Source organism: Falco biarmicus, chromosome 12 (genome assembly GCF_023638135.1).
Source record: "Falco biarmicus isolate bFalBia1 chromosome 12, bFalBia1.pri, whole genome shotgun sequence".
In the NCBI taxonomy this organism is placed as follows: Eukaryota; Metazoa; Chordata; class Aves; order Falconiformes; family Falconidae; genus Falco; species Falco biarmicus.
The window spans coordinates 21,403,072-21,423,514 of record NC_079299.1 but is presented as its reverse complement, the minus strand read 5'-3'; the positions used below and the strand labels follow the sequence as shown (position 1 = coordinate 21,423,514).

The 20,443-nt window shown below is 44.9% G+C and overlaps 2 protein-coding genes across 2 annotated transcripts in view; one reads left to right on the top strand and one right to left on the bottom strand.

Moving 5' to 3' along the window:
- The first annotated feature begins 1,092 nt into the window (after window positions 1-1,092).
- Window positions 1,093-20,186, top strand: RSPH9 (radial spoke head component 9). Its single transcript, XM_056357298.1, has 5 exons — window positions 1,093-1,411; window positions 1,668-1,830; window positions 2,411-2,540; window positions 3,099-3,245; window positions 19,933-20,186. Exons 1-5 carry the CDS (start codon window positions 1,185-1,187, stop codon window positions 20,091-20,093), a joined length of 828 nt encoding a protein of 275 aa, XP_056213273.1. The 5' UTR covers window positions 1,093-1,184; the 3' UTR covers window positions 20,094-20,186.
- Window positions 10,307-20,443, bottom strand: part of MRPS18A (mitochondrial ribosomal protein S18A) — a 33,199-nt gene continuing 23,062 nt past the window's right edge. The window contains exon 6 of the mRNA XM_056357300.1: window positions 10,307-10,394. Coding sequence (XP_056213275.1) covers window positions 10,322-10,394 — 73 coding nt within the window. The 3' untranslated portion in view covers window positions 10,307-10,321. The remainder of the gene's footprint in view (window positions 10,395-20,443) is intronic.

The window sequence follows — 20,443 nt, the reverse complement described above, 5'->3', positions numbered from 1 at the left end:
TTAATCTTCAGGAATCTGAGTTGCTTTTTGTGTGGCATACATAAAACTAATGGGTCAGATGGTGTGCTGCACAGCTCATTAAAGATTTCACGTGACAGATCAGCAGGTGACAATTGTTACAGGCAGCAGTTCCAGGATCACTGTTTTCCTTAGAAATGAACAGGAAACATATGAAAAAGAAACCCAAGAATTTATGATGTGACAATGGATTTAAATGTAAGTGCATACACATATATTTATTTATATACTGCACACATATAAAAGCTTAAACTTCCTGTAGATGTCAAACAAATTCTGTTTAAACAGCCACACAATCTCATTGTTTATTGCATTTTGTATTAAGTCAGATTGCAAGGGCAGGGACAGTTTCATGGCTGTCTGTATGGGATTCAGCAAAATGAGCCCCCAAAGAGTGACTTTCACAAAGAGTGAAAGCACAAAGAGTGCTGTCGTTTATAAACAAGACAATTGATTATAGATGTACACGAGCTAGATAAGAACTGTAAAAAAGACACTGCAAGTAGTGAGATTCAGAGGTTTGGAATTTTTTTTTTTTTTTGCTGCCGTTCATGTAACAAATGTGGAAGGTGGAGCCCTTTGTGGTATCCCAGCGAAGGTGCAGTGTAATTGTATGCCCTCCTACTTTTTGGACATACATTTGGATTTGGGCCTCTTGCAATGGAGGCCATTGACCTAGGCAGGGCAGCCACCCCACCTGCATTCCGAGCGGGCTGCTGCCCCTCAGGGCCGGGGCTGGCTCCCCACAGGCCCGGCGCAGCCTGCCCTGCCTGCCCAGGCTCGCCAGGGCCCTGCTTTCTCCGCCGTTGCCCCGAAGCCCGCGGTGCCCCAGGCCTGCGCACGGCCTCCGGCCCGCGGCCGCCCCGCTCCCCTCAGCCCCGCACCGCGCGGGAACGGCCGCCGCCTCCCGCCAGGCGCTGAGGTACACCGGGCCCTGAGCCCCGGCGCACCGGCCGCCTGCGCCCACCGGCGCCACCGGGGAGGTGGGACCCGCCGTTGCCGTGGCGGCGCCGTCCCCCCTCTCGTTACCAGGGCGCCGACACTGATTGACGCCCCGGGCCGCTCCCTCCGGCGGAAGCACGCTGTCACCTTTGACTCCAGCACCGCGGCAAGGCGCGGCGCCCGCACGCCCGACGGTTGCTTGGCAACGGCGACGCGGAGCCGCCATGGAGGCGGCGGCGCTGCCCGCCGCGCTGGAGCTGGTGGCCGGCGGCGGCGCGGGGCTGAGCCCGGAGAAGCGGGCGGTGCTGGGGGCCTCGCTGCTGCTCCTCCAGCGCGACTACCGCTTCGAGCGGGTCTGGTTCTGGGGCTGCATCCAGGGCGTGCGCGGCGCCTACTACATCGCCGAGGGGCTGGGCCCCGACCGCGCCGCGCCCCGCCGCCGCCTCTACAGGTGCGCAGGCCGGGCCTGGACGCCGCTCCCTGCGGGCGGGGGGGGGCACCGCTGCGGGGAGGTGGGACAGGGCAGGCCTGCACGACCTCGGGGGGCTGGTGTGAGGGCTGGGGAGAGAGGAGAGAGGACTGGGGACCCGGAGGGGGCTGCCCGGCTCTCCTGAAGGGAGCCTTGCTGCGCCCTGAGGGGCCAGGCTGGGCTGCACCGAGCCCTGTTCTTCAGCCGCTCGGGCCTGTGTCGTGCTTGTCGCTGGCAGCTTGAACTGCGTGGAATGGAGCCTCCTGCCACCAGCGACCCAGGAGGTGGTTGCCCAGGCTGAGCAGCTGAAGGGCCGCTTCCAGGGGGATCCTTCTTTTGAGTACGAGTATACCGAGATAAATACAGAAGATGCCAAAAGATTGTTTGGAGATGGTAAGGAGGTAAATACAGCAAAGCGCTTTTGAACTTTTTGCTACAGTTGTACACCTCAGGCTGGGCAGCTGGTAGCTCCTCCTCCTTTGTAGTAAGCAGCCTGAGCCTGTGCTCAGGCAGAGTATATACAATATCCTCGTTGCTGTCATTGCATAGAGACACCTTCTTGATTGAACTCATACTTCCATTGCTCCTGAAGTGAGACATGGCTCAGAAATACTGTATCTCCCTTACGGTTTACTTTGCCCCATTGGTACAGATCCTCATTGCAGTTTCTGAGGCTTTAATGGGAACCACAGGCACGATTCTCTATAAATGAATAGACAAGTCGTAAGTAACTTAATTGGGAGGGAGGAAAGGATGGATGATGGGAGAGATTGTTAGCTCTCTGGTGAGTCTAGACTGTTTGCTCCTAGCCACATTTTCTGTCATATCTTATGAAAAGAATGTCCGATTTGTGGTCGTCTTCTTAGTGCCGTTGGGCTCCAAGCTGATGAGTCCATTGTGGTTTCTACTGTCACCTCGAGTTTATTCCCAGAAATGACAAGGAAAGCCCTGCCTTTAACATTTGCCTATTTTTCTTTAAAGCCCATGATCAAGGAGGAGGCCCGCCTCGTAGCTACGATAGAACTGATAGACAGAGCAGTTGGTATCATCCCCCGGGGGGCATTTGTGAAGACTCCTCTTGGGTCTGTGCATGAAAACAGAAACTTTGAAGGTAAATTCTCATTGTCTTTATCAGGATCAACTGTGCTTTGATCATAAAGGCTGTAAATTAAGATTACTTTCTCTAGCTGATGTTTTGATTTCAGGTTTAGTTTTTCCTTGGCTAAGATGAACAGGGAGGAGAGAATCCAATGCCACTAATGTTCAGGTGCATGATTCAACTCTGGAAGGTGGGAGGAGAGTCAGTAATGGCTCTGAGTCATTAAACCTGTAGTTTCATTTGTCTGTACATAGTTTATATCAGTGGTTAGCACTTACAGCTGCAGTGAGTTCTCTAGATATAGGATGTAACCAAATGGGCACAGAGGGTTGGTCTCAACTCAGTGCCCATTGCTTATCTAGGACTGCAGTTAGTATGGCCTGCAAGGCACATCATTCATGACTGATGCCACCCATTTCCGGCAAGTCTTTGGTCTTCTGTGGAGTCCACTGAAGAAAGATTGTGATTCTTTCCTATGTTGTGGGCATTAGAGAAACTATATGATACTCTATGGTGTGACGAATGTTAGCCTAGCTCACTCTATTAATGGTCACCAATGGCTGTTTGCAGGTCTTTCTTTGATGGAGGCAAAAAAGTTAAGTTCCTATTTCCATTTCACTGAGCCTGTTAACCTGAAGAATAAAACCCTGCTGGAAAAGGCTGACCTGGACCCATCCACTGACTTTCTAGACTCTCTGGAGCATGATATCCCACAAGGTAAAGGTAGAAGAATCAACAGATGCAATGAAAGGGAAGGCAGTCTTGAGTAGTCTGGGAAATGCTGAGGTGACAGGATGCAGGTTACTATGGAGTTTGGTATGCTTGTGAGGAGCTCCTGCAAATCTGTAAAGGAATTGTATTCTTTACTAAATATTGTACTTAATTCCCTTCTTAAGCAAATCTAAATGCTTACAGTGGTAAGACGTAAGTGTACCAGAGCTGACACACACCAGCAGTTAACCCCTCTGCCTGAGTGGCATATTGTCTCTTGACTTCTGTAAAGCCTGTGACAGCTGGTGTCCCTACGGGGAGAGATAACTCCACCAGTGATAGAGGGAATATATGTGGTTTGAAGTATTGAAGAGACCTCTTGTCTCACCCAGTATTGCTGCTCTTTATCTAAATGGGCTCTCGTTAACACTAAGCTGGTATCTCTGAGAGGCTGAATTCAAACGTTCCTTTGATAAACTGTGTTAGAAATGCTGTAGTGTGGAATAATCTGTATTTTAGTAGGATTACACTGGAAGGAGAAAGGAAGATGTGCCTACTGGAATGTATTTTCAGTTCACATCTCTATTGTTCTGCTGGACAACTGTTAAGTATATTTAAAGCTTCTTCCTGTGGCAGGATATTTCTCTAAAGAGATGGGCATGATTTTTATTTGCTTCTAACTACCTTTTGCTGATTTGTTGCATTTTTTGGATTGGGACAAGTGTTTTCATGTCCTGCTGTCTAGAAAGAACAGAAAGAAAGATTCTTGGGTCATAGTCAGAACTTAAGTTTGCTATTCCTATCCTGGAGTAGCAGGATAGGATAGTAGGTGACCTGTGCCTGATGGATTTGGCTGGAAGGACAGTGAATTACCAGTGCTCTGACTTTCAGACTTTATGTGTGTGTGATTGGACAATATCTATCTATCTATCTATCTTGTCCAATCTTTCCTTTGACTGAGAAGGAACCTAGTGAGCTCCTTCCTGAATTCTGAACATTTCTGACTGTTCAGAGCATAAACAGTGCTAAAATGTAAACCATTGTTCAATTTACTGGGAGTGCCCTTGCTGCAGTCCTTTTACAAAGGTGTAGTCTGGAGGGACTGCACATTTTTATGTATGCTGGCCCATTGAGCTGGCCCTTTTGACTCAAAAAGGAGTATTGCAAGGGAGATTAGCTCCTAGATACCTCCTAAGAAAATTTTAGCTGCAGTTTTGTATGGTAGTTCAGGCATTGCTACTGTTTGCATTCCCTGCCCACCCTTTTTTTCCTAGGGTTTGTGGTAGGGAGACTTTTTAATTTTGTGAGGCCTGAAACCATAGAGCCACTGCAACAGGCGATAAATCTGGGGTGCTTTCTATGTTTCCACTAGAAAACAGGCACCAAGGGCTAAGAGCCTGGAGACTAATTTGCATCATAGAGCTGGTTTTAGCCACCTTCAGCTGTGATGAAGAATGGCACCTTTGAAAGATTACAGATATAATTCTGCAGTGTTTCACATCTAGTTCAAGGGACCAGGCAACTGGCAGGTCATGCTGTGTGTTAGACATGAAGATGGCGGTTTTATTGAAGTCTTTAAATCAAATTTGACTTGTAGTCAAATTTTACACAGTGGCAGATAGAAAGTGAGGCTCAGCTGTGCCACTGTCGTGTTTGTCTTCCTGTTGCAACCTGAGGTCTGAGTAAGTGTGAACCTTTGCCCCATTCCTGGGAGGTTGTTGCTGTTAGTGCAGATCTCTGTCTCCTCAAAAAAGTTATTTCTCAAAGACTACCTGAGCTCAAGTGCAGCTGAGTGCTTCTTAATGGAAGAAAAGAAGATTCATCATGGTGCCTGTGCAGCTCTGGCTGCTCTGTTCTGCTCCTTTTTGGACTGAACCTGAGGATTGATGGAATGAGCTTGTCAGGCGAAGGAAGTAAGACAGGAACTGGTTACAGGATCAGCAAGGCATGTAGCCTCTCTAATTGCACTCTATCACATGCAGATAGGAGCTCTGACATTAAAGAAAGATCAATCCACCCCCCTTTAACAAGCATTCAGGTTGCCCGAAGTACTGGTTGCTTGTGAAAATGTAGCGGAAAAAAAAGAACAGGAGGTAGACACGGGCTTTCTGCTGATTTTATCTGCACGGCTCTGCCGAAGTCCCTCACTCCAGGTTGCAAGGTACTCAAACTCTGGTTCTTGAATTACCCTCCTTCAATTCTGCTAGTTCATGTTGGTCCTGACCCAGCACAGACAGTGCCTTTTCTGTTTCCTGACATGTTGTTCGTAGCTCTGGCAAATCCCCTCATTTTGACCTGAAGCTTTTCTTGTCTTTCTTGGCTAGATCCACTTTTGAACAGTTATTGTCAGAGCAGAAGTAGGAATTCCCAAATATATTGACTCTAGAATTGTGACTGAAGCCAAAATCATCTCTGCTCTCAATAAATACACAAAAAATTGACCGGGTTGAGTAACATGTGAGTGATGCTCCCAGCATGCCTTAGAATTCTCCCTTAAAAGACCTAAAGAACAGGATTGAGAGATTAAGGGCTGATTTTAACCTGTCTAAAAGTAACAACTCTTTTGGAATAGTTTTCTTTATTAATTGGAAACTGAACATCTGTGATGGCTGTCAAGGGTGTAACTGTCATAAAATGTATGGGGTGTCATAATAGGAAAGCAGAGGTGTCTTACAGAATGGAAAATTGGAGGCAGAGAGAACATTTTATATGACAGCTGAGAGGTGGGAAGAAAGGAAGTTAAACCAGATTGAATAAAGGAAACAATGGTAAAAGCAGAGTTTAGTGCAAGATTGGAGAACCTGGAGTTTTGTAACAAAACTGTCTGCCACCCTTATCTTTATCAGTGATATCTCTGGTGATTGCAGGTTCCAGATTCTGTCTGTGTGTCTGTCTATTGGGTTATCTGTGCACTTTAAGAGTTCAGACTATGTTGCTGCTCCTCCCCTAATCATACTGTGAGTCTGTCTGTTTTTTCTTGGTGTCTCAGCTCCCAGAGACAAGTGACTGTGTAACTTAGATTTTACTTTAAAAATACATTTTTTAAATGATTGTAGAGAAAAGTGGGAGAATGCAAACCCTGTCTCAAAAGCAAATTCAATTGGCTTATCCCCTCTAAAGTCGCCAGCTCTCTGAGCCGAACTCATGAATTTGAGTGGCCCGACTCATGATTTTTGAACATGGAGGGGCTGTGATACTGATCTTCTGTCACCACAGTATCAGATCATGTAATGCTTCATTCTGATCCAAATGGCCAGCTGGCCATAATGTTGCATGCTGGGATCTGTAGGTTTTGCTGGCCATATGTCTGCATTAAAGATAAGCTTGTTTGCTCTAGTCTAAGCAGACAATCTGCTCAACTTTATGCACAATTAGATATAGCCTTTCAGCTGCTGGCAGATTGCCAGTGTGGTCCTTTCTGTTGCATGGAGTTTGGCACCCTGGGTGATAGCATCTCGGGAACTAGAGTTGTGGCAGTTTTACATGTGCTTGTAGGTAATGGAATGGTGAAATAAATAGCAGTAATTCCTAGCGTGCCTACAGCATTTTCACTTGATGACCTAATGTTGCATAGGTATGAAATAATAGTCACTTGTCAAGCATTGACATGATGGGAAAAGTGAAAATGGAGGGGGAAGGATGATTTTACTGTCACCATAGTATCAGATCAGGCTATGCTACATTCTGCAAGGACAAATGAAAGGGGATGGGAGAAAGCCTAAGGTACTAGCATAGACTGGAAAGCTTGGGAGGAAGTAAAACAGGGGATGCAGAATTCAGGTCTTTGGTGCTTTCAAAGTACAGTTCAGAAAAGCAATAAATCAACTCTGAGTTTTGTTACAGATTACTGACTCAGATCACTTTGATATGGAGATAAGGGACAGCAACAGCTTAAAAAACTGATGCAGTTAAAAACTGATGCGGGAGGGGAGGTATGTTGGAGGCAAAGGAAAAGAAAAATGTGGATAGGAAAAGATATGAGTGGAAATAGGATTTATAAAAGAAGACTTTATTCACAAGTCATGACTCCCAGTCAATAAAGAGCTGCTTCTGGCTGAAAGCCTACCACAGTTCACTGGTGGAATAAGGGTAGGAATTAGAATTAAAAAAGCAATATAAAAGGAAATACAGAAAGTTGGGAACAATTAATGATTGATATAAATTGGAATTTATATTGAGTAGAAAATGACAAGGAAGCCAGGATAACCTGCAGTAGTCCCTGACAACTATAAGGAGGACTTTTTCAACTATATTGATAGGAAAAGAAAGCATAGTAATGGTACTGGAAACTGTCACTAAATGGTGAAGGTAAAAAGGCTGATAAGAAATGTGGAAGAGCAGAAATGCTCAATTTTTTTTTTTCTGGTTTGTTTTGGGGAAGAATATGGACTCACATGAAATGAAGACAATAAAATACTCTTTCAGACAGTTTTCAGACTGTTTGCTATGGGAGGGTAGTTAGACAACCTTTACTGTGTGTCAAAAAATGAAAATGGCTGAGCTAGATAAGTTACTGCTGGAGACTTGTGGCATACTTACGATGCTAACCTTTAATAAATCCCAGCATTGCAGAAATATTCCCTAAACTTATCTTAATTAGTAGCTGTGATCGCTATGTGATCTGAATCACTGAATGGGCGTATTTCTGGAGAGGGTCAGAAGGGGATTCAGCTGGGACTAGTGCCAGTACCGATATTCTTCAACTTATTTATAAATGATCTAGAAGTAAAGAATTGGTGGAGAGGCAAATAATGACAAGGGCAGGACAGCTACAGAGATCTGGTAAACTGGGCTTGCTTAAAGAAAGTACATTTTGTTGTAGCTACTTGCAAAGTCACAGACCTAAGAGCAGGGACTGGAAACCAGACTTTGAGAGTTGTATTCTGGAAGCTGTGGCTCTGAAAGGAAGTCCAGGCACAACCCACTGAACATCAGCTCCCAGTCTGATCCTGAGACTTAAAAGGCTAATTTGATCTGTAGATGTATAAACAAGGGTGTAGCAAATAGGAACAGGGAGGTGATTTTTTTTCTGCTTATACTGTTAGTGGAATCAGGACTGGATTACTGCACATTGCAAAACTGGAGTTACAGAAAAGAGCCACAAAAGGATTCAAGGGCTGGTGAGAGACACAAACAGTTCAATCTGTTTATCTTGCAGGAAGGAACATGAGAATGACTTTATTACACTGTGTAAATACTCCATGGAGTTTAAGTATTGATTATTGAAGATCTGTTTAGTATAGCCGAGAAAGGCATAACAGGAATCAGCAGCTGAATATTATAGCCAGAAAAATGAAAATGAGAAACTAGGTACAAATTTTAACAGTAAAATTATTACTGGCTAACAAGGATAATGGAGGAATTTGTGTCTCTTGGTATCTTAGCATCATGCTGGATGTCTTCCTGGGAATTGTGTTTTAGCCAAAGGCAAATAGAAGTTGCTAGTCCCAGACATGAGTAACTGAGTTAAGTTTAATGTAGGAGTACAGAACAGGTGATTTCCTGATATGCCTGGCTGTAAACTTGATGACAGCCATGGAGGGTGATTTTTAGTTTGGGCTTCTTCATTGTCAGTGACATTAACGCAAAAGTGGCAATGTGTCCCTGAGACAGCAACTCTAAGCACAGGACTCTCAGTACAGCTGGCTTTACACTCTGAACTATGATGCATGAGGGCTCAAAAAGAGGACTTAGGAGATTCCTGACTTATTGCCATGCATTGTGTAGGGTAGACTGGGGAGCTGAGACCTCTCAGATGTAATTGCTGACTCCGTAATGCTGGGATTTCGTAGCGTCATTCTAAATGGGTATACAGTGGCAGGGTGGATCATAGTTGCTGTTTCATGATTCAGCCAGAGAAGTGCCTAGAGAGATCGTTTCAGCTCCTTTACCATTTTGACTGTGGAAGAAGTGACAGCCACTCAGTCTGTAGCTCCGTTTCTTCACCTGAAAGTGCAGTGATTTTGAGGCATTCCTTACACAGCGTTACAGGCAATGGGATTTGTGGCTGTTTCCTTGGCTGAATACTTTGGGCACTAGCCTTTTTGTAAACTTGCTGAACAGTAGCCTGGGTTAGAACACTCATAACCTCCTGTTCTCTGAGCTTCATTAGCACGCTTTTTACCAGTTTAGCAAAAGCTGGTGCTTAATGGGCCCTTGAAGATAGAGAGGCCGCATTTCTAAGTGGGAGATAATTTCCTTTGGCCACTCTCAAGGCCCATTTTGGTAGCTCCATCTTGGTTGCCCCAAAAGTCCAGGTGCTGGAAGTAAGGCGTCCAGGAGGCATGAACCTGCTTTATCTCCATGCATTAACACAGCTAATTAACTCCCTTTCGACCCACCCTCCAGGCGATTAATCCTCTATCAGCCTAGTCTCCAGCCATTTGAAGAGTCTGTGTCTGCAGAGGTATTTACAACCCCCAGCTAGCTAGCAGAGAGCAAGCCTGCCCGTTATCAGGGCTCTAAGACAAATGGCTATCTCCCCAGTGGCCCTGCAAAATCCAGCAGTGCTATGCTGTGCTGGCCACCTACTTTCACCCAGCCTCCCTTCTCCCCTAACATTTCACAGATGTGACCTGAGCCCTCCCCTTTCATTGCTTAACAATAAGCAGCACCTCCCCAGCTCTGTGAAAACTGAGAGCAAAAGCACTTTACTTCTTAGCCTGCCAAGAGCCACACGGGGACAAGGCTTTTCAAGCTGTCTTGCTGAAATTCAAACTAAAAGACCCATAATGAATGAGAGGGCAGGGCTTCATATTAGGGAGGATAAAAAGAGGTAGCCAAAACATAGACCAAAATACCTAGTGTGGCTCACAGCTATCCTCATTCCTGGTTAGGAGAGGTGATCTGTAGGTTTGGCAAATGTGTGAAACAGCTACAGCATCCCATGGAGTTACCTGACATTTATAGAAGTGTTTTTGACAAACTTCATCACACAGTAGTACAGAAGGAGTAAACAGATTAGCGTGCATCAGAACAGTCGGCTTTTGGATGTAAGAATCGAACCAAACAGTTAGGTCAGTGGGTTAATACTTAAAGCATTGGTACCTGAAGTTCTCTGTTAAAACTGAAGTCGTCCATCCCTAGAAATAGTTCCAGGCTGGCCGTAGCTGCGGCTTTCCAGCAGGGCGCACTGTGGTCCAGGCGTTGTCACTGCTGAGCACAGAAAAGGAGACTATAGAAAAGTAAAATGAGAAAGAAAAGCACCGAGAGCAGCATCAAATTGAGGAGAAGGTATGGCCTGAGTTTCCAGGCTGTGTGTGGTATATTGACCTTCTGAACTGTAGGTATGGAGAAGCTACTCTGTCCCTTCCAAGCTTAGGCAATTTCTGGAACGGTCCTGGGGCTTTTCAATAGCTTTCTTTGCATCCTTAGTGATTACAGGCATGCAATGGATGTACACAAATACATAAGCATGTCTCCTACATCCTTTAAAAGTAGAGACGCTCTTCATTTTTTTGGACTGAGGAGCCTTTAAAGGCTGTTAAGGCTACGCCTGCAGCCACCCAAGAGCATTGCCTGGGAGCAATACAAGATGTCCCTCTTACAAGCTGGGGTGCTGCCAGCTCAGGAGTTCAAGATCGGACTGGAACCTCTCCTGCTATGTTGCCACGTGAGGACTCCAGAGCGAGCTAGTATTATAGCTTTTGACTGGCTGGCTGTGGTCTGCTTTGATTTCTGGAAAGGAGTCTGTTTTCCTTGGGCTTTGTGTCTATGGGTAATAAAGCAGTGCATTCACTGCTTTTGGGTCCTAGGTCTATATCACCTCAGGGGTCTTGTTTAGTCAGAGGCATTGGATGAGTCTATACTGGAGCAGGGCTGCCCATCAACCGAGAGCTGTGGTGGAGTCCTTCACTCTCCTGACTGCTGCAGTGAAAGGAGGAGGACAGAAGCAGCGTCTTCGTAGCAACTTTCCAGGGATTGTATTTGAAGTTTTTTCGTTCTCAGTAAAAGAAATCATGGCCCACCCCTGTCTCCATTTCAGCTCCTGGTTCATTGGACATGAAAAGGAGATGAACTTCTTGCTGAACTGATGGGAAATGCGGGTGAAGCCTCTTAGAACCGGAAGTTGTAGTTTTATCACCACATCAGTCAGCCTTGGCCTAGCCCTTTCTCTAGGGAATGATGAAAAATTACTTGCAGGGGAAAGCCCAGGGCAGTCTGTATGTCACTGAAGTCACAACAAGGTCAGCTTTTGCTAGGAGTGATCTCTTTCTGAGTGGCAGCTCCTGCCTGCACAGCAGCTGGCATTGGTGCCAGCCCTGTTTATAGCTTTGCTTTGCTGTTTGCTGCCCCTTTGGCCATACAACTTTTGCAGGGGGGAAGTAATGGGCGTTGTCTTGCTTTACTGTACACAAATGTCATATAGATTGAAATTCTGCATGCTGAATGGGTGTGTGGCTGTGTGTAGAGGGAAAAGGATGAGACAGTTCATCTATGGATATATTTGTATGGCAGTTGTGCTGTGCAGGTTGTGCTGTGCAGAGACAGCTAAGATATCCCAGGCATTAGAAGATGCTTAGCCATCTTTAGTGTTCAGAATTAGCTTGAATATCAACACAACTGCACTGTGCTGTGTGGATATGCTCAGAGTGACAGTCTTCTCAGAAACTGGTAAGCTCTTCAGGTAATTCGGGCCAGAATTTAGTATCTAGTTTAGTATGAAAACATCAACAGTTAATAATCCATGCCATCTGTTCCTCACCCTAAGCCCTTTTAACTAGTCCTGCTAATTTGATGATGAGGTAAGAAGTACAACTTGGGGACTGACAGGGCTTGTAGCCTTGCCCCTCCTGCAGGAGAGCGAATTGGATGTCCTCTAAACATTCGATGGGTTTTGAATCCCAGCATCTGGGTTTTGAATCCCAGCATCGACTGCTTTGTGTTCTCTCAGAATTCAGAGATCAATGTGAGGTTCTTTGCCCCTAATCCAGCCCCTGTTCATCATTATCACCTCCTCAAAGTGGCCAGTGCTTTGTTATCAGGAGAGGCAAAATCTTACAAGGTGGCCATAATCTCCTCTGAGAGTCAGACAGATATTCTCCCGTGGGTAAGAAAGTGACAGTGACCGAAAGCTCTAGGGGGAAGCAGGCTAGAACAAAGCTGTCCATTGCATCCTTTCATCAAACTGTTAATCTTTCTTTCAAAGACATCACATTTGTTTGGTGACAAAAGCCCCAAAGAAGCTGAATTGAGCCTGAAATCCTGTAGCAAGATTTAGAGGAAGCGTCTTTCATTCAGAGCAGGGAGGGGCGAGAGACTCCTTCTTTTTCTTCCTTCCAACCAATGGGCTCACAGAAGCCCACGAAGGTGACGGATTAATGCAGGGGCTCCCCAGGTAGATGCTACGTGACTCCTGGCACGCTCCAAAAACGTTTCCACAGCGACCAGCTGAACAAGAAATATGGAGTGTGACAAGATCCAGCGTAAACTTGTGCTTTGGAAGGAGGGTGCTTTGCCTCTCTGAGAGATTTGTAAATTTACTACAGAAGACCCAAGATACAATGATCAGTATTACAGTTGTCAGAATCCAAATAGCACAGATTTTAACCAGTTTTTCTACTCCTAAGTTTTGATTGTATATTGTCTTGCTATTTCCTCTAGTGCACAGCCCCGTTCCAAATCTTTGTTCTGGATGCTTTCTGTGCAAAGTCTGCATCTTTTTCTCAAGAACAACAAATGTTAAAAGGATTCTAGCTCTATTCTAATTATCAGGTGGATTTAGGACTAAAGGGCAAACTAACTGGGCTATAAGGGAGGCTGTAATTTGATGTGTATTACTTCTGTGCTAGCTTTTTCAGTCTTTCCCATCCTTTGCTGCTCATTTATGTCTGTGTATTGTCCCTTCTTTTGTGTTGGCATTGCTGGCTGTGCAGCCAGATTCCAGCTGGAAAAATAACTTTATTTTTGGCTAAACTATTTTTCAGCCAGATCATTTCCCTGCCCTGGTTCACTGAGCAGTAAATAAACACTTTTGTGGTCTCTGTGATGGAAGAGTGATGAGGAGGGGAATAAGGGTTTGGGGGCAGAGGCTGCTTCAACTGGATTAAGCAGCACTGTTGTCAGATGTCTAAGTACGGCCTCATTTCAGCCAGTACTCGGAGGCACCTGAATACTGTGCTTCTGGGACAACACTGCAATCCCTGGGTCTTCCTTGTCAGCAGGAAACAGGTACTTTGTGCGTAAATGGAAGGCCCAGGGCTGTCTTAATCATTTGTGCTGCAGCGGCATCCCCTGTGGGAGAGGATAATGGAGAGAAAAACCCTCTGAAGCAAGATCATTTTACTTTGAGGTTTGGGCATAGTTATATTTGTGTCTCAAAGATGTGGCAGGCATTAGGACCACGCAAGAGCCACTTGGAAGCATCTGACTGTTTGTAAGCTGTGCTTTCCTGGCTCTGGAGGCTTTTAAAAATAGTACCGAACCTGCAACCAGTCTCTGTTTTTATTTAATTATTATTAAATAGTTATATGGGGAATTGGAAATATTGACAGCAGTGTTAACATATGGGGTGCAGGTGGTGTGTCAAGCAAATGAAAAAGATTTAGTTTGTAGCCAGTAAGTGGCATGAAGGAGTCTGAGCCCCACATATAAGAGCGTTTGGATGTGTGTCCTTATGGCTGGTAGGCTGTGCGTCAAATGTCCGTGCAGCAAAATTTCCTTACAGCTGCTCTGCTTTGCAGTTTGTCTTTGTTTCCTATCGACAGCAAATTAGAAGTAGGAAGCTCTTTGCAGTGCTGGATTTTCTGTTGGAGGGAAATGGAAGCTAAATCCCATGGGTGTAGTGTAGCTTTGTCAGAGCTAAGTGCCTGGGGTCACGCAGCCAAGCAGTGGCTGCTTTTGCAAAGGGAAACAGTTATGTTACCCCTCTCTGGGTGTTAATATTTGTGCTATAACTCCATACTTCACTCTCACTCAGAACTGAACTGCAGCAAGGTAGGTTATAACCTGCTCATGTGGCAGCATATTGCGTTAATGGTAAGTGCAACCATGCTGTAGCTGCTTTTCCCTTGAGACATTTCCTGCTTTGAAGAGGAATTGATAATGTCACTTTTATGACCCTCTGTGAGCTTTTGTGACATGGAGCCTCTCTATCAGGCTGTCTAGCTCTTAAAGCTGTTTCTTCTCAAGCTTGTACTGAAACGAGGCATTGCTGAATCACCTCCAAAGCAGCAATGTTATGAGAGGTCATACTGAAAGTGGACCAGTTACCACAGGAAAGTTCTGCAAACAGCCTTCTTAAAAGGTTTTTGTTTAAAAGCTAATGTCTCACGCACCCTATTGCCTCTGTGAATTAGAAGATCCAGCCCATAGCTGAGACACATGGGGGATGAGACAGTGATTTCTATTGGCGACTGGAAAGGAAGAAGAAGCTGAGAAGTAGGTTGACTTTTGAAATTCAGCTCTGGTGTCCTGGCAGCTGTTGAAGGGCCATAAAAAAGGCAGTGGTTTAACACTGGGTGAGCATCAGAATCTTCAAAGCACTTTCTTGTTTGGGAAAGATGTAAGGAACTCCTCAGAATTCCTGTCTGTGTTTGGAGGGGTGGAGGCTGCAGCCTGCTCTAAAGAGGGAATAGGAAGCTCCAGATCTTCATCCAGCGGATATTTTTCCCATGCTCTTTCCTCCCACACAGCAGCTCCCTCCCTTCCCTTCTGGAGCAGCAACAGGCAATAGTTTCAACACAGACAGTGCTTGGCTTCCTTAGGTTTGCTGGGTGCAGCTTCAGAATTAATTTGCTCTTTTAAAAAATGTATTTTGAAGAATGGAAATCTTACCAGAGCGGTGTTAGTTAGAAATCTCTGGCATGAGAGCAATGACCTCTGGTTCCCTGTACCTCAGCAAGCATGATGAGTGAAGTTAACTCTGCTGCCTGATTTAGGGATAACATAGGCTACAGCTCACACGTAGATGCAAGTAAAAATCAGTATTTAACTCTAGGAAAGCCAGCTTTTACTTGCTGTCTCTTAGTTCTATTTGTATTCCCTCCAATGCAAATAATAATTCGTAAATTTTTTTCCTGACAACTTTTATCTAGGAGTCTTGGTGTACCTTACAGACTGATGCTCTGAGTTTCTCAGCCTCCCAGCAAGAGACATGTTGTCTGACACAGGGGCAATGAACAGTACGGGGACTGCCATGGGGTATTCTGAGCCAATATTAGAAAGGATTTGAACCCAGCATCCCACTTATGCATTTTTATAGTAATAGAGACCTACAGCTACCTATGCAATGATTTTACTCCAAGAACCATTTGTAATAGCAGGGAGGTTTAAAAGAAAAGAAAAAGGATAAAAGCAAAAAAAAGAAGGATAAAAGCAGCATTTAATTTTCGCAGTCCTCAGCCCTTTTTATATTTTATTATGAAATGCATTTCTAAGGCATTTTCTTGAAGGAGGAAAGAAGGCATATTCATTTTAAGCTATTATTTCATGCTGTTCATTAGCTTCTGATTAAAGTACTTTTAGAGTGATTTATGACATCATTATTTCAAACTCCTACAAGAAAGGTGGGCCTGAAAAAGCATTTTTTATTAATATAGTGAGATTTGAGCTGTGATGGAAAACACAATTGTCTTGGAGCTTTCAAGGAGAATAACTTGCTCCATGTCTTATGAGTTCAAATAATTTTGTCTTCTGGACTATCTCCTCAAATGCTGCTAACATGGTGAGGTATGGGAAAAAACAGACTGAGATAATGGGCTCTAAAAGGACCAAAATAAGTGGTTAGGTTTCACAACTTTAATGCACTGCCTTCTTAGAAGGCAAACACCAGCACTGTGTATCAGTGCAGTTTCTGAATTGATTTTGTGTGTTGCAAAGGTCCAGCCTGGAAAAGTATACCCAATAAATCACCTTTGATTGCTGTGTTAGAAATATGTCCCCAGTGATCTGGTTAGTAAAAGGTAGAAGGTGGCACGGCTGCTGCTGTTTTGGCTCTGCAGAATAAAGAGCAGCTCTATGACTAATTCTTGGTGAAAACAGGATCTGAGTGAAAATGACATTACAGTTTCAGACAGTTTCATGTAATTTTTTTCCTGTCTTCAACCAGTGCTATGTCAGTCCTGGTGGGATTGCCCTGAAGTAACCTGCTTGTTTTGTTCAGGTCCTTATTTCACAGGAAGACTTATGCAGCATCAGCAAAACTTTATTGTCCCTATTTGCATAGAGTTAGATGCAGAATCAAGTATCAGAGAAGAGCTAGAAAGCTGTAACAATTTAATATTCCCCAAAGGTCTCACATTTGTGAAATGACAAATCTGAGCCCTTTGGGAGTTTGCAGCTTGGACAGACAGTAGGGAAATGAAACAGCTGCACATCACAGCCTTCAGAGATCAAGCATAAAAGTGAATGGAGCTGTCTTCAATTACATCTGTCCATTTCTGCCGGGTGTGAAGGTACATGGGAAGTTCCTTTGATCAGCAGAGTTAACTGCTGATGAATACTCTGCAGAGATAGATAAGCCTGTGTGACACTGGGGAAACGTTGTGAGGAGATCATGGATCCACGTACTGTATTGCCCCAGAGCATAGATAAGGGGATTAAATCAAGTTGAACTCTATTTACTCTACCTTCTCTGTGAATTTGTCCAGCAAAAAGAAGTCTGAATCCAGATACAGTTCATGAGAGCATTAACATACCTGTTTTCCTTCTTACCTTTCCCACTTGTCATGCTCCAGGCATTTCTTTTTGTTCTTTGTAAATAGTTTTGGGCAGAGGATTCATCTGTGTACATGAACATACACACACACACAAGCTATCACATGTACCCAGGCTGCTGGATGCTTCCAGTATGTTGGGAGACATTTACCAAACCAGATAATCCCTAGAGGCTCTCGCCAGCCAGCAAGGCAAGGCACAGTCCTATTCTTGACAGACTTGCTTCTCAGAGGACTGGTCCTAAATCAAAGACAATGAGAATTCCTCATTCCATTAGCTTTTTGTCAGAGAAACTCTCTCAAAAGTTTACAGTCCCCCCCTGCAAACCCATGTGTAAAGCTGCAGCAAGAACCACCAGTACGTGATAAAGGGCTTGCAGATCATTTCTGCAAGCGCAAGCTGCAAGAACTCTGCGCTGAAAGCAGAGTCGGTGTTCAAAGGAGAAATGGAAAAAGTTATTTGTCACATATTCAGACCTATTTGCTTGCTACTTGTTGCTCAACTCCCCTATGCATAGTCTAGCTACCGCCACCAGCAAATGGTGAAAATTTTTAGAGGCAAAGTTCAATAAACTGTTTGAAAGCTTGTCCTTTGACAGCAGATGGCTGTAGTGCTTCAGCCACTGGATGATCTGCCTCGTCATGAAATGTTCTTCACCTGGGTTTCCATGCTGTTCAAGTAGTGAAGTTTCTTAAGAACATGCAGATTTTGTCAGAGACCCAGTCAGTCAGAATTTGTAATCCCAGTGGTTGAACCATTAATATGTGGCTTTACTCCAGCTATGACCAAGGTCCAGTCCAGTTTGTGTCCATATGAGTAGCACTGGAGAGACTGCATGGGAGACTGGGGTTGCCTTGTCTGTGAAACCACTGTGTGTGAAGACACTAGCTCATGGTTTAACTAGGACGTGTGCAAGGAATGTTACAGTGCAAGGAAGATGGCACACACCTGTACTGATCCTGCTCTGTATTAAGTAGCGCTTTGCTTTACTGAGATTCCAGCTGTTTCTCTTTAGTGGCAACATGGAGCTGAGTGAGTCAGAAGTAAGATCTCCAGTATGGAAATCTCCCGAGTCCTTAAAGACTGTGAATGTCTCTTTTGTACTTCTATCCTGCAGCCAGAGTCACTTTGTTAGAAAGTTCAGTGACTGCCATGGAAGGCAGGTGTTGCTGTCCATTTAGTTCCATGTTTGCACGTAACTGAAGAGGGTACTTTGAAAGGTAACAGATCAAAGACGACACAGTGCATATTATGATAAAACCAACCTGTGGAACTTGCTGCTGAAGGAGACAGGGGAAACAGTGGTGTCCAAGAAACTTTTGAAAGTACAGAAATACAAAGAGAAGAGAGAGGAGGTAACAGGTGAGCGGCAGAACTCATGACACCTGGTTTTACAGGGCTTTGAATTGTGGTGTTCCTTTCTGATTCTGCAGCCACCATATATATTGTTTCCTCTCAACTTCCCCCCTCCATCAAGCCCTCAACTACTGCAGTTTGCCATGAACTGCTTAAGAGACTACAAGTGAGTGTGCAAGAGCCCAAAGCTACAAGCACTGATTGCCCAGATAGCTGCTGCTGGGCGAGCCAAACAGCCTGTGCTTCCTCACAGCTGCTGGCAGATAAACAAATAGCTTCAGGAGCTGCAGTCAACCCTTGGGCCATGTCCTGTGGAGACCTGTTGTAGGAACTTGTGGTGTTAAAACGCTTCAACCCTTTGTCGGATGTCACTAAAATTGGCCAAGAGTCAGAAGTGAGTGGGAAGGGGAGGACTGGCAGCTGACAGCAATCACAGAAGCCCTTCCCCAGGCTAACCATGACATGAGTAAGCATGAGTCACAGCATAAATTGATGAGCCTAAAATTATCTACAAGGATGAATACCGTCTAACTGGCCCAACACATTATGGGCTTTCTGCTTACTCTGGAATTGGCAGATTTTGACTTTGGGTGCAGCCAGCCTGACCACTTGACTCCAGGCCCGTAGTAGTATGACAGCTCCAACTGCACTTTTTTATTTGGGCCTGCTGCTTTTGCTTTTAGATGAAGATTTGGCAGGAACCTTCTTCCTTACATTGTAGCCTCTAGGTGTTACTGATTTGGTGCTGAAGCTGGTATTTTCTTCTTTTGGCAGTTCCTTGCCCTCTGGCATTGAATCCAAGCTGATGCTCCAGCCCCCTCCCCTCCTGTGTTGTTCCCAGGCTGTCGTGTCAGATGCAAAACAAACACTCAGTGGCTCAGAGCTCCTTGCATCCAGGAGAAATTGCATTTTCACACTGGCTCTGAACCTCCTCTGCAGAGCCAAAGCAAAATTAATGCGGAAACTAATCCCTTTGCCCCTACCACGCACATCCTCTTCAATGATGGAGCCAGGAAAGACTGAGGAGAATTAACCTTTTCTGCAAAATTCTCTGAGCTAAGAAATACCGTGCTTTTCATGCTGTCTTCTTCTTTCCCAGTTGCTGCATCAGGGAAACCAGTCTTCTCTGGAGCTGAAGTGTCTTCTTCTTCTCACTACTAATGCTACAAGTTTATTTTAAAAAGAAATTTCATACCTATGCAGGATTGCTATAGCTAGTCTTGGCTCTCTATAGCTAGCAGCTAGACCAAGTAGGTGGCAGCTTGGTAGAGTAACTGCTGCCCACTCAGAAGCATCCAAGAATAGCTCTAGCCTCTCCTAGGGATCAAGTATACAAGTCTGGAGCTCCAGGGGTCCCTTCCTGTGATGCATATGACGTTACTATCATAGCCATGGAATATGCTACTGTGTGAAGCTAGACACAGACATCTGGAATTGAGGGCAGCCTGTAATGCTGAACTGACAAAAGAAAAAAAGGTATCAAGGTTTCTGGTCTCCCTCACTTCCCTTTTCTCAGGTGTCACAAACTCCAGTGCAGCCTTGTGCACTGTTAACTGGTCAGGCAGAATGCACTGCAGTCCCCCTCTCAGCTTAGGGACAGCTTGCTCCGGGAATGCTGCCTTTTGCTCCTTTTCAGTGACTGTACTTGTGACATACTGACAAATGGCATTTTCTTGCACAGGCTCCTGGACTGTCCAGCTAGAGAAGGGAGGCACTGTGGTGGTGCTGCGGAGCCTGCTGTGGCTGGGACTGACGTTCTACCATGTCCCAATGACCAAGCAATACGGCTATGTCTACTTCGGCACTGGCGAGAAGAACTTGGATCTGCCCTTCATGCTGTGACTCTCCTGTCTGGGATGAGGACTCGAGAACATTTAGATTTTATATTTAGGAGACACTTGTTTACTGCTTGTTCTAATAAATGTGTGAAACCTCTGCACTTTGAGCAGGATTCTTTTGTGCCTGGATTCTGGCCCCAGTTCTTTTCTTAGGACTTTGCTGTGTGTGATCCTCCTTCAGCTCCAGGTTGAATTCCCTGTTATGTGTCACTGAAGATCCTTTAGATACTGACAAATGGCATTTTCTTCCACGATGGGTGAAGCCCCAGGTTAGAAATCAAACCTAGGCCATCTGGTTACACATGCTTATACAACCATGACACTTACTTGACACCATGCTTACACAAAAACTAA